General features: G+C 38.4%; 1 protein-coding gene across 2 annotated transcripts in view; it reads left to right on the top strand.

The window, feature by feature from the left end:
• The first annotated feature begins 321 nt into the window (after window positions 1-321).
• Window positions 322-13,230, top strand: part of CCPG1 (cell cycle progression 1) — a 28,712-nt gene continuing 15,803 nt past the window's right edge. The window contains exons 1-5 of one of the 2 annotated variants that reach the window (XM_026104750.2): window positions 322-469; window positions 5,867-5,938; window positions 11,304-11,415; window positions 12,434-12,513; window positions 12,703-12,904. In XM_026104750.2, the coding sequence (XP_025960535.1) occupies window positions 5,879-5,938; window positions 11,304-11,415; window positions 12,434-12,513; window positions 12,703-12,904 (454 nt within the window). In that variant the 5' untranslated portion in view covers window positions 322-469; window positions 5,867-5,878. Of the gene's footprint in view, window positions 470-3,618; window positions 3,761-5,866; window positions 5,939-11,303; window positions 11,416-12,433; window positions 12,514-12,702; window positions 12,905-13,230 lie in introns of those variants that run through there. The other variant, XM_026104751.2, reaches the window with a different exon arrangement.

Here is a 13,230-nt window from a genome sequence, read left to right as displayed (position 1 = left end):
ACGAGCAGGAGCACGTACTGCTGGTCCTGGTCGCGTTTGTTCGGGTGAAGGGACGGAGCAGGGCCCCGTTACCGTGGAGGCGGAGCTTGCCGCGCGCTGCAGCCCCCGCGCAGGGCCCGTCGCCGCCGCCGGGCGCCCCGAGGCCGCGTCGCGCTGCCCTCGCCCGTCTCCGGTCCCGGCCGACGGCTCCCGCCCGGCAGTGCTGCGGCACCTGCGGCGCCGCGCCGCGTTGCCATAGCAGCTGGGGCCGCCGCGCGCCCGGCGCGGTGCACCCTGGTTGTTGTAGTTCGCGGCGGGCGCGGGCCGGCGGGCGGGCGCCGGGAGCGGACTGCGTTCTCCAGGGTGCTGCGGGGCGGGGGCGCGGTGCGCAGGCGCCGGCGGGCCGGTGTTGTTTTGTGACGGCGTCACTGGAGGCTGGAGCCGGCGGCGCCCCTCGTCCGTCCCGAGCCCCGCGGGGGGCCGCGCTGAGGTAGGCGGCGGTGCAGGTCTGGCCCCCAGCGGGGGCGGCCGCCGTCTCCCGGGGCTGCCCGCCGAGCGCCGTCCTCGCGGGGAGCCCGCGGTGGGGGGCGCGGCGCTGGGGGAAGGGGGCGGCGGGGCTTCTCCGCGGGCCGGGCCCGGGGGGCGGCTGCGGCGAGAGCGGGAGGGGGGGCGACCTGCCGCGGAGCTGGCCGGGCGGTGGCGGCGGTTGGCGCCCGTGCCGCCGCGGCCCTGTCACGCGCCCCCTTTGCCAACTTCCGACGCTTTCATCATGCGCGCTGCTGCCGCTGCCCGGCGCGGGGCGTCGGGTTTCATAAAGTGGGTTATTGTCGCTTAAACCGCTCTGGGCCGATGCCACGTCTTGTCGCAGGTGTAATTTAATAACACGTTTAGACGATAAACATACATATACACGCAGTAGGGTGCTGAGCAGGAAGGGCTGTGTTTCGGGGTTGACTGGTTTTTAGCAGCCACATTTGTGTTGTCGTGAAAATATAGTAAGGACAGGATCTTTAGGAGTTGCTAAATGGAAAAACGTCAAGTTGAGAAACAAATCAAGCAGCTTAGTAGAAATAATATAAACTTGCATCAAAACCCTGGGATATAATAGTGCTATAACATGCTTTTATTTCTGCTGTGGGACAAAGAAACTACTGTGCAAGAGTCTCTGTAGTTTCTAATTAAAATAATAACACAGCAAACTGACGAAAATTGTCACTTATCGTCTTCCTTGCCAACATTTATTCAGGGCTTTCTAGTCTAGCGAATTTTGCTTTAAGACAGAAGAACCTGGAGTTCTGTTTAGACTGCGATAGTTATTGTTGCTGAGGTTGGTATTTATTTTGCTTCACACTAGAAAAATAGCATGTGGTATAATATAAACACACTCACATATGTCTACGTGATAATATATGTGCTATTACACTATTAGCAAAACAAATATACTAGTATTAATTGAAAATATACTTTACTGGGTATTCCTTCTGATGAATTCAGTTACAGTGATTATGTTACATAAAATGATAGCAGACTAAGTAACTTTAAAAGGTTATGAAAATATTTAATGGAGTCAGTGTTTTTCTCTGTGTGTTTAAATCTAAATTTTAAAATAAAAGAGTAGGGGAAAAACATGCCTGTAAACTTTCACACTGTAAGCTTCTGGTTTGCATTTCACTAAGGTTAAGGAAAGTAGTTCAAACTTCAGATTTTTCCAGCAAGAAAATGTAAAGGTTGAACTCTGAATATGATGGATATGTATTTTGTCTATGTTGAAATTTAAAAGGAAGTACCAGTGAGGGTGTAGGTCATTTTTGGGTCTAGAATCATTTTTGCAGTTTAAGCTGGCTTATGGAGGAAAAAACAAAAAACTTGATCTGTAACTTTTCTTTAGAAAAACAATGGCAATGAAGTTATTTAATGAGAAGCCAAACCACTGAAATGGCGCTTTTTTTTTTTTTGTTCTGTGTTGGTTTGGCACACAGGAGATGTGATATATCCTCCAGTAACCCCAAATCTCCAGTTCTGCAATACCCTTAGTTTCTTACCTATCTACAGACCATCACCACAATAACCTCAGTCCTCAGCTTCCCTGTCCTCTAGTTTTCTTTGTAGATATTGTGACCAACTTCTGCTTGCTGAATGGATGAGAGAGCACCCATGGAGTAGCAGGTCTGGCACCTCCTGCATGCTGGGAGACGAGCTGGTGGAAGACCAGGGTGCAGAGTGACTGGCCATTAAGGCAGCCAGAACAGATAAAGTGTCTGGATCACCCTGTAGCTCTCCTTTCAGTAGGAACATGGATGTGGTTATTTTGTGTTATATATTAAAATAAACAACAAAACCCCAAAGCGGTAGGAATATAATAGTGTTAGATAATTATCTCTCTGTCAGATTTGGTTGAAGTTGCCTGATGGACCCGTAAGAAACAAGGCTGATAGTTTGGTGGTAGTCAAACATATGGATGGACATATAGGCAGAGAGAGAGTGCAGTTGTGTAAGCTTTTATTTTCTTAATTTAGGGACAAATTGAAACAGTACCTTCTCTAAGTTGAACTTTCCCAGTGTTTCATGTGCCCAAATATTATTTCATAGTGCTGTTATTGAAAAAAATCCAGTACATTATTTTTCTTGTTATTACTGTAATATTTGATGACTGTGTACTTACTATAGGATGTTTCATTAATGGTGATCATTAAACCGGAAAAAAAAGTTTGTAGTAGGTGCTGGATGTGGAATGGAAAAGGGATTTTTTTTATCAGTTGGATTCTTGAGACTGTAACCTTGCACTGGAATGTTTTAATTGATGCAGAAGGGATATTGAAAGTAGAATATCTTAAAATTTTTCCCAATATAGTTTTACTAATTACAAAGGTATTATTTTTTGTATGCATAGATAGATTAGATCAGCTTCTGGCCCAGTGAAGACACATGTCTGAAAGTTTCTTAAATACAGTTTGGGAACACTCCAGGTTTATTGTGTCAGGTTACTTGCTATGTTCTTCTAGCTTTTATCTGTATGAAATATATTTCAGTTGCAAAAAATCCTCAAAATCTACTTACAAATATTTAATGTGATTTATGAGAGTATGTAATGGTTTAGGTTATGCAGTGTAACTGCATTTTTATTCTGCAGTTTCTAATGTATCTGAGGTAGAAGAAAATGAGTTTTTGTATTATATGATAACATAGGCTGTAAAGTGAAAACTTCCAAATTTGAACACTTTCTTTAATATTAAGTTACTATTTTGGTAGTGGTAACTGTTCTGATGCATAGAAAGATTTCCTGTTTCCTGTTTGATGTATAGGCTGGAATATATTTACTGCATGACAGTTCTTTTTCCTAATCCAAACTGCTGAGTTAGACAAAGTCTTTCAAGACTGCAACATTTTTTTTTCAGGTAGGCAATCAGGCTACCTGAAAAATTCCTCTGCCGAATATGTCCTATGAAGCTGGAGGAGGTCTCTGGCCAAAGCTTTATTTCTGAAAACTGGAGCAAATTTCATGACTCTTTATCCCTGTTGCAATTGTACTAGACCCCATTAGCATCTTCATAATTTGATAGTAAATTTGCGTGTTTTTTTGTCTGTCCTGCCCAAAACTACTTTTTTTTTTTTTTTTTTTTTTAATGCCCTCCATCCAAGAAGGCAGTGCCAACAGCATCCAGCATCTCTGGGCTGTTAGGAAAGAAGTCTATCTGCTCCTAGTGGGTCTTTGTCCTTTGGTAGCTGAGAATACAAGCTGGAGAGGATTTTGCGAGTAGGTGAATCTGGCCATTGAGCTAAGGTTAGTCTTTAGTCCCTTAGTAAACTGAAATACAGTATTTGATCTCAGAGTTAGTTATGACTCTGTTATGTTTTATTAACCTTACTTTACAGAAATATGCCATTTACTCTATCTGTTGATTACAGTTAATGTGAGTACTGTATGTAGATATCGTGCTTTTTTTTTTTGTTAAAGCTTTTTAGGCTATTTTATTCTGTTAGAGCTAATTATAATTAATAAAAGGCCTTACTTTTGATAACCATTTTAAACATGCAAGTTTGCAGAATCTGCTTATAAGAATATAGTGACCCTAAGGGGTGCCTTTCAGTCTGATGTCACGTCGTCTGTCATATCATTTCGATAAATCGAGCAGTTATACCCATCGACGTGAATTATTTTTTTAATTATTCTTTTTTTTTATTCTATTCCTTTGCTTTCTATTAAAAACTTTTCTGGTTTGAAGATTCATTTACCTGTATGCAGTAAACTATGCAATATTAGTAAAATATTCTGGTTAGATACAAGTAACTTTAAAACTCTGTTATCAAAGCCTGTCTGTGATAGAAAATAATGATAGTTTGGCTGCTTGTCCCTGTGTTTGTTTTTGAATATTTTTGTTACGCAGATTCCGCATGGCTAGGTCCTGAGACTATGGTTTGAGGAAGGAAAACAGGGGTTTAATGCTCTGTGGAACCTGAGGCCATGGTTATGTATTCATGAGAATTGGTCTTATGCTGTGCTGGGTTACCTGGCAGTATCCTTGTGATCTGGATGGAGAGGGAGTGCACAATAGCATTTATGTAGAGTTAGCCAGGGCCTGTGGTGAAACGCTTAGCTGGCTAGAGGAAGACAGATGATACTTTGTCCAGCATAGAGTCTGCTGTTGAAAAGTTACCCTTTCAAAATTTGTAAATGCACTCGTATCAAGAGATATTTCTTGTCTATGAAAGGATTTGCATTGTGTGGCTTCATCGTTCAGCTAGCACTGAGATGCACTAAACCACAGCCTGAATGTATCCTTGCTTCCACAGTGGATATCAGAGGAGAGACATGATACATACATTGATTGCTAATTATCAGGGAATAAAGATAGGATTCGTAATAAAGTAGAGAGCAATTGTATTTAAAGAAATTAGGTCCTGTTCTCTGTATTCTTACAGAGAAATAAAGCAGATGTGTCAAGTTCTCAGAATTCTCTGTGTTGTCAATGAGATTGTCATTTTATAGAAGCTATATTCAGTCATGATTTCTTTTCCTGTTTTGTGACATTGGATGATTAACATAACATGCAATTGATTGGTTTCGTTTTCTGTTTTTGGAAAGACTTTTTTTGCAAAGGTAAATGTAGTCTATTTCATTTTAAAATGTAATTTTAATTAAAAATGTAACAATAATAAATATTCTATATTACTGGTGAAGGAGAACAAATAGACAGCTGCAGCCACACAGCTCTTTTCTGAAAATAACTACCTAAGTCAGCCAGTAGTATTGTAACAAGTAAAATCTGTACTTCAGGGGTGTTTTTGCTCTATTTTCATATTCTCCAAATACTCTTCCAAATTTTTCTAAATCATTATGTTTAAAGGCGCTTGAAAAGGTGAAAGAAATATGAAGAATTATTATGTTTGCTAATTGGTGTGGAGTAGTTCTAAAAGATTCCACTTTATATTCCCTCTAAAAAAAGTAGAAAGGGATTTCTCTTGAATAAATCATAGCTCCTGCACATACAGCATTCAGAAATCTCTTCATCTACTGAAACACATCTTATGCAATGATGCTACAAATAGGCAAGTTTTAAATTTAATTATTGATTTATTGGCTAGCCTTGCATATGTGCCTTTCTTCTTTTTTTTAGCCAGTCTGAGAGTTTTTTTAGCTGGTGAAAATAGGTATGTACCTAGCAAAGCCATATTTGCTGCAAGCATAAGAAAGGTAGTATGGAACATATACAAAGGAATGTATTTTCTTTCTAAACTTGAACTCTTTGTTAATTCCAGAATAACAGAGTATAAGTTAATGTATAGTATTCCATAACGTCATGAGTGGATTCTTCTTTTTTTTTTTTTTTAATTTTTAGCAGTGAAACTATATATCTTGCATATTAAAAGAATCTGCTTTTACTTGCAGCTTGCTTTGAAAATGTCTGAAAATTCCAGTGACAGTGATTCATCTTGTGGCTGGACTGTCATCAATCATGAGGTATTCAATCTCAAATTAATGATTATTTAAATAAGTTTAAGACTTTGCCATATATAGTAAAATGCCATTTCCATTTTTATGGTTTCTGCTTTGTGTGGATATTGCATGGCAGCGGAGGAAATAGAAGAGATACTTTTAAATATGAAAATATAATTATAAAGCTAGTATTTAAAAATTTATAGCCTGGTACTATAGCTGATAGAGATTTTGATTCTTTTTTAAAATAATGATTACATAGGTTTTACTTTGAAGAATGGATAGAAGTTTAGTGAGACGTTCTCTTTTGTTCCATCTTTTCTGAAAACATTGACTTTGTGTAATCTATCTGTTGTTGTTAATATATTTCTTCTTTTTCCTTCTCCTTTCCTCCCCCCAAAAGGAGGTAATGGTGGGCAGGAAAAATATCTAGTGCAGGAAGGAAATGATTCAGTGTTTTCTCCAAGTCTGTTACACCAGTAAGCTATCTGTCCCCGGCTTCAACTGCTGCTGTTTAGGAACAGCCCTCTGTCTGTAGATTTTGTCTTTCTTATTATGGAAAAAATGTGAAAAGGACAAGAATCTAGTGGTTGACTAGGATATTATTAAAAGGCATTTTCAAGGCTCATGAACATGCTACAGCTGTTATCTTTATGTCTTTATTTGTGTATAAGCAGTTGCTTTTTTTCTTAATTGGGCTTGTCCATCTTCAGGTTGAGCCTCTGAACTGGTATATCAAGAGGTTGAGTGCTGGCATAAAAAAATCTCCAAGATGTGCTGCCTCTAGCCTTTTGTATTGCCTGACTGTGCTTACAGAATGTTTAGCCAGTTTGGAAAAAGATGCACATAAACCCACTGGGTGCACAAGAGGAGGTTTTTAAGCACTTCCATCTGTGTTGGATGCTGTTGTGCACTGAGAAGGAAAGATACAGAGACTCAAGAGGATCTAGGATCTCTAGAAATCAACAGGATCCCAAGAAGGACTGGTTGGAAATCCCCTGGAGAGGGTTATGTTTCAGAGAGTATATAATTATATATTCCATATCCTAGATCAACAGGATCCTGAAACAGGATCAACAGGAGCCTGACATTTTTCCCGGTAGTGACACAAGTCTTTTTTGCCTCAAGCAGAATCTGAGGGAAACTACAATAAGTAAAGGAATACCAACTTTTCTTAGCTTTGTTGAGAAATGGGGTGATGGGAGGGGAAGGGCAGCTGATATTTCTAGCCAACCCTGCATCATAAGGTCAAGAATAAGAGGTATAGCAGTCTCAGAACTGAAAGTGATGATTGGTGAGGGCTGCCTTTCTTCAGCCTGAAATGTCTTGAAAACTGTGACAGCCTGAAAGAACCTCAAAGATGGCAAAGGATTTTCTGTGTGAAGCACTGAGTTATGGAGAGACTTTCTCTCATTTTTTCCAGGGACTAGCAGCAACTTGTAGTACAAGCTCCATGTTATTCATGCTGGAATTCTGAGTTTCCTTGGCCCTGTTTTCCAGGCAGAAGGGAACAAGGCCTAAAATATCCAGAAATAATCTAGATGTTGGCTTCTTGTGGAAGAGGAATTTATGTGGCAATGCAGGACTGAGCTAGTGACAGCAACTAAGGAAATGGTGCTTTTTTTCAATTAGGTAAAATGTCACTGAAGTAGTATGTTCCATAAGGCAATACACAAAAGCAATCTAATTATTGTATAAGGAAGTTATGATGGTAGATTGCGTGGCAGCAGACAAAAGGAGCTACAGGCTATGTGTGCAAGGAAAAAAAAGCTCTTGGTTCAAAATGTTTGATCTCTTTCAAAATCTGCATGATTAACGTGTCAGGCTCTATCATATTTGTAGGGCTAGTTGTGTTTCTCTCACTCTTTAAGTCTCTACTGTGGCTTCATTTATTAGGCATACTTTTATTTGCTATGAATTCCGTCGTTCTTTGAGGAAGACCTGGGGTATAGCTATTTGCAAAGTCGCTATTCTGTTTCTGCAGTTCTGTCTTAATTTGGTTGTGTATGTTTCTTACCTTCTGATGTTTGACTAGTTGGATTAAGTGACAATGGCTTTCTTAAAGTCATTTTTATTTCATAGGAGAATAAGGCTTTAGGCCAAAAAATCCTGAAGCAATGAAAGGTGTGTTGAGACAGGATTCAGTGTTGCCCAGGTGGCTGCAGTATAGGTGTCTGGATCTGATCTTGGTTTCTAAGTTTACATTGTATAGGTTAAGTCAGTACAGCCAATGGAGTCTAGGGAGCAGGAATTCTTATGCTAAGGTAGACATTTGTATTTGATCAAATGATTTGCTGTCTTGATTGCAGTGACTGTATTGATTATAAAGGTGACTTGGACAATTTGCTCAGGCAGGCACTTGAGGCTAGGTAAGATGAATGTTTTATTTTGCTTTTTCCTAGTGATGAGTGAGGCAGGTCTAGGTTCTTTAGAAACTCTGAGAAAGGTCCTACATATTAGTCTGGATCTACAAAATACTGTTTCTTTTTAGGACTAAAGATTTTTGTAGCTCTTCTGATCTTTGCTGATTTGCGGTTGCCCTTACTCAGTCTCATCCTGTAAACTGAGCAAGTTATTGAGCCTGAATCCTCAGAGAATGTTTTCATGGAATGACTGTTATGTGTTAACATGCTGACTGCCTGGATCTTCTTGTTGCCTGCCCAAAACGTTCTCTGGGAATAGTACTTGACCTACAACGTTCATAGGAGAAAAACAGGAGATGACAGTGAAGATCCTGAGAAGTGATCAGTTGTTTCTCCTTTTCTCTGCCCTCTCCCTATTTGCAGATTATGATGAAAATCAAGGCAATTTGAAAGACAAACTATTAAAGGGGTGATTGTACTCAGGTTTTGAAAGCTTAGTTAAGTTTCAAAAGCAATAGTGGTAAACATACATGGTTTGTGGCTTTTAAATGTTGAGCCGTAGTTTCGTTTTTGTTTGCAGCAAGGTGGTATTTGAGGGATGAAAACTTTCTTACCTTGTTCTGGGCTGGCTGGCAAGTTGGGAATCCTGTCACTGAAGAGACCAAGCTAGATACAGGAGTGCACAGACTGCCAGACTTTACAGACTTGTAATTCCTAAAAAGATTTAGGAATTGGCTAGAACAGTTAGGTTACTCTGCAGTGAAGTGCAAGTTTTATTTTCATAGTTGGGATGGAGATTTTACACTGTGACTAAAAGCAAATTATACAATCTGAGTAAATCAGTGTAACACATGATTATAGGAAGGCAGGAATGTGTCTAGTCAAAGCAGAACATTATATCAGGGTGGGGAGAACATTATATCAGGGTAGAGAGACACTGGTAATGCCTCCTGCTGTGGTGTGTAAGAACTCACGTTGTTGACCTTCTCTTGGCAAGGCAGCTTGGGGCTTGAGCAATGATGGAAATGGCATGAATGGGATCATTAGATACCCCTCTTAAACGCCTGTTACTGATGGAGGGGGTGACATTGACTACTGTGTACTTTGCAGAAAATGATTTGGATATTTAGGAAAGGGATGGAGCTAAGGATTAAATAATAAAATTAGGAACATAATTTTATTATTTTCTCTTGTGTTATTTTAACCCGTATTGATGAGGCAACACAATTAGTTTGTGGATTTGTCTTGCCTTTTGTAAAGGCACCAAGTGAAGTGAAAAATCGCAAGTAGCTACATTTTGTAATTGCAAAGAACTGACAACTGTGTATGCTGAATTAAATACCTGCTTTAACATTGGACTACTCATAAAAGAGGAGCTGCTAATTTTGGAATCAAAAGAGGCACGAGAATGAAGTCTAGTGAGTAGACAATATCCTTTCACAAACTTGTTGCTGTTGGTGGAATGGAAGGTGATGGAGGTCTAGCAACAAGTTAACTGAGTGAGAGAACTTAGGCCTGCCCAGCAGACTGCATGTGTTTAACAAAGGATGACTTACCTCATACTCAGCAAGCCAGGTTCCTATGCATTTTAACTAAAATTTTAATATACTTAAGCTATACGCCTGATGTTTGTCCTGTTATGGAGCCTGGGCAAAGTAAATTCTTTACTCTTTTCCTCCTCCCCAGTTTAAGAAATGAAAATATTGTTCTATTACACCTGAGGACAGTTGTCATATAACATCTATATATGTATTTGCCCATAAAGACACAAAGAATTTTGTATTTTCTTTTTTGAAGTTTCATTCAGATTTTAGTAAGTTACTTACAGTTGATTTTTTTTTTTAAGAAAATAACTTTGTAATATGATTGTAAAATATATCTTATTGCAAGTCTTTTTGAGGTACCAAATCTTCCTGAAGTACCAAATCTTCCTGAAGTACAATCTGCTCTTAAAAACTAAACCAAGCATGTTTGCGTAACTACTGACCTGAGGCAGACAGGGAAACTGATCTGAAAGTGTTACTACTGCTGAAATTTCACACCTGCTGTTACAAAAATAACTAGCTCTGTTTACAAAAACAGTTCAGGTTGTTTCTAGTTCAGAGTGAGTTAGTATTTTCCAGTTAGGTTTTGCAAATTTGTACTTATTATAATAACCTTACTGATGTTCCCCCAGTTACTTTAAACAAAAAATTACAATATGATGATTGAATACTCAGGGCTGTCAATCATACTGATGGAATTATGTGCCCTCCAGTCCTCTAGCTTTGTTAATCTTCAGTTCCTGTTTTGCTCTGAGGTTGTTGCTGACTTGCTGCTGACTTGCAGCTGACTGGTAACTAAGGCTTCTGTCTGGATCAAAGACAGAAATCCAATTTAGAGATGGTATAAAACTGTTCTGTGATCCAGTGTTGTTGAACTTGCATGTATTTATGTTGTTCTGGTGTCAGAGATTTACTAGTAAAAGAGCCATTCAAAATTACTGACGTGAATTGAGATGGAGTAGGGGTATACATATTTTTCCTCTACATTAGTACTTAGTGTTCATGTTGGTATGCTGGATGTTCCATTTTCTGTGTGTGTATTTACATATAACACGTGGGCTTACATGCTAGAGTTTGGCCCCATGTTCAAAACTCAGGTGGTAACCTCCTCTCTTTCTCTAAATTCCATTTAATAAATAGTCTAAAGAAATTAATAGGAAATAATAATCAACTTGGAATACCTGGTATAGCTGTTAATTTCATGATGTCTGAATTGCATTTTTTTTTTCTAGAATTGTTTCTCTGCCTTTTTTCAGTGATGGTCATCTGGAGTGTTACATATTAAGATTTGATTCCTAGCTACTGAATATTTCTCACTTTTCTTTAGCTTCTCAAGATCTTTAATTTTAAAGGCTATTGTTTTTCTCTTCAGTCAGTCCATTTTTATTATTAATGTTCTGTTTTCTTTGTGACTTTTTCCTACTACTTCACAGTTAACAAGCGTTGTGTCAGTAAAGCTCATTTAAAATTCTTTAACTTCAGGGTTCTGATATAGAAACAGTGACTTCAGAAAATGGGAGCACAAGTGGTAACCATGAATTTGTTTCTGAAGAATATGTTTCTTTGCAAGAAGAGCAACCGGTTGATTTCAGAGGTAAGAACTTAAAAGGGGAGCAGTTCCATTAAAAAATGCAAGTATCTGTTGTAGCATTGGCACAAAATTAGTAATTTTAGTAGAGACAGTATACTTTCCAGGTCTCTGTCAAAGTACTTGTTTTATCATTGTTGTGGAAAATATTCATTAATCAACTTTATTTCTATTTTAAGCAAAAAGTATAATTAGTAGAATGTCTTTCATCTATCAGTACTTTAGACGTCTTATAGAGTAGTATGCCCTAGTGTGGTTGGAAGATAGTTTATTATAGTTCTATTGATAAAAGAAGTATTAATAGAGTAAACATTCCCTAATAATCTCATAAGTCAAATAAGTGTAATTTGGAAGGAACCATCATACTATTTTTTTTTGTCTAAAAATAACATTGTGACACTGCATTAGGATTTCTTGAGTTGGCAGTGCAAATCCTAGTGCATATTCATATGATGAAAATCCTTCAATTCTATGTTTTAATTGTTAAATTTAATAATCAGTATGTTAATTTTGGGATGAGAACTGACATCGGTTCAGTGTGTTACCAACTACATTTCAGTTGACCGTGTTTCCAAATTCTTAGCCTCTCCTAGCAAAATCAAGACTAGACGCTCAAATTCTAATAACTATCTGAACAATATTTTAACTGTTTCACCGTGCAAGTATACTGTGGTATCCTGTTAACTTAAGGTACAGTGTTTTTTTGTTTTTTTTTTTAATCCAGCTACTTTTTGTACATAGGTTACTTAGAGTATGATCAATATGAACACTTAGAGTTTAAGTATTCTCCAACCAGTGTATTACATAATGATAAACTGGTTCTGATGCTTGTTGGAGAGATATTGAACATGAGATTTAGTGTATTTTCATAAAACCTTTTCTGATATGAGTGGATAATAAAAATATCCTACATTATTAAACATTCTAAGGTTATATAGGATTGAGGATGCTTTGTAGAATTACTGGTTTTAATCCCTTGTTTTATTTTTTGATGTTTTTTTTTTTTTTTCTTTTGATTTTGTAGCTCAGTGCAGTAATGATGGAGTGATACCAGTGGTAGAAACTAGTCTCCCTGCCTTTGAGGAAACCAAGACAATTCCTGAGGTAAATTACGTGTTATGTTATTCAGAGGCTGCTGTGAGCCCCATCTTGCAATGCCAAGTAATGTTTTAAAGGCATTAAAGTAAAGATACTAATTTTCCCTTTTTTAAAGCATTACAAACTCTTGCTATATTTTTAAATTACTCTGTCTTGTAAATACTTGAATAATTTTTACACTCTCCGTTTTCTTAGGGAAAGAAAGTTCCTGATGAGGGTTCCTGTGTTGGGACTGTTAGTGATGATTCCGACATTGTTACACTTGAAACTCCAAAAGTGGAAGAAGCTCAAACTCAGGAGGAAGATCCAGCTCATGATGAGGCAGCTCAAAGCTTGGAGGATTTTAACATGGGTTCCTCCTCTAGCAGCCAGTATGCATTCTCTCAACCAGAAACTGGTAAGAGCGGTAAATTCCTAAGCAGCTATGTGCAAAGATGTCACCAGGAGAAAAAATCTTTGCTCAGGAAGCCTTCTTTGTTTGAAGAGAGGAAAAGAAATCCTCTTTTTGGGTATATGTCCAAATACTTGCAATTTCTAGGACAACTCTGTTTGCCCTGACTTTCAGATTTTGTCCAAATACATGTCTGTAATGTTTTTCAGAATTAGTAAATTTGAAAGCATTCTCCCATGAAGTGTTCAGTATTTCAAATACATAGTAAATTTCTAGCATGTTTTAGAGAATTAAAATAACTTTTAGGTCACGGAAAAATTATAGCCTTTTTC

The sequence above is a fragment of the Dromaius novaehollandiae genome, chromosome 10 (genome assembly GCF_036370855.1).
Source record: "Dromaius novaehollandiae isolate bDroNov1 chromosome 10, bDroNov1.hap1, whole genome shotgun sequence".
NCBI classification, from domain to species: domain Eukaryota; kingdom Metazoa; phylum Chordata; class Aves; order Casuariiformes; family Dromaiidae; genus Dromaius; species Dromaius novaehollandiae.
Note: the sequence above shows the minus strand (reverse complement) of the source record. Positions and strands in the feature narration are given on the sequence as shown.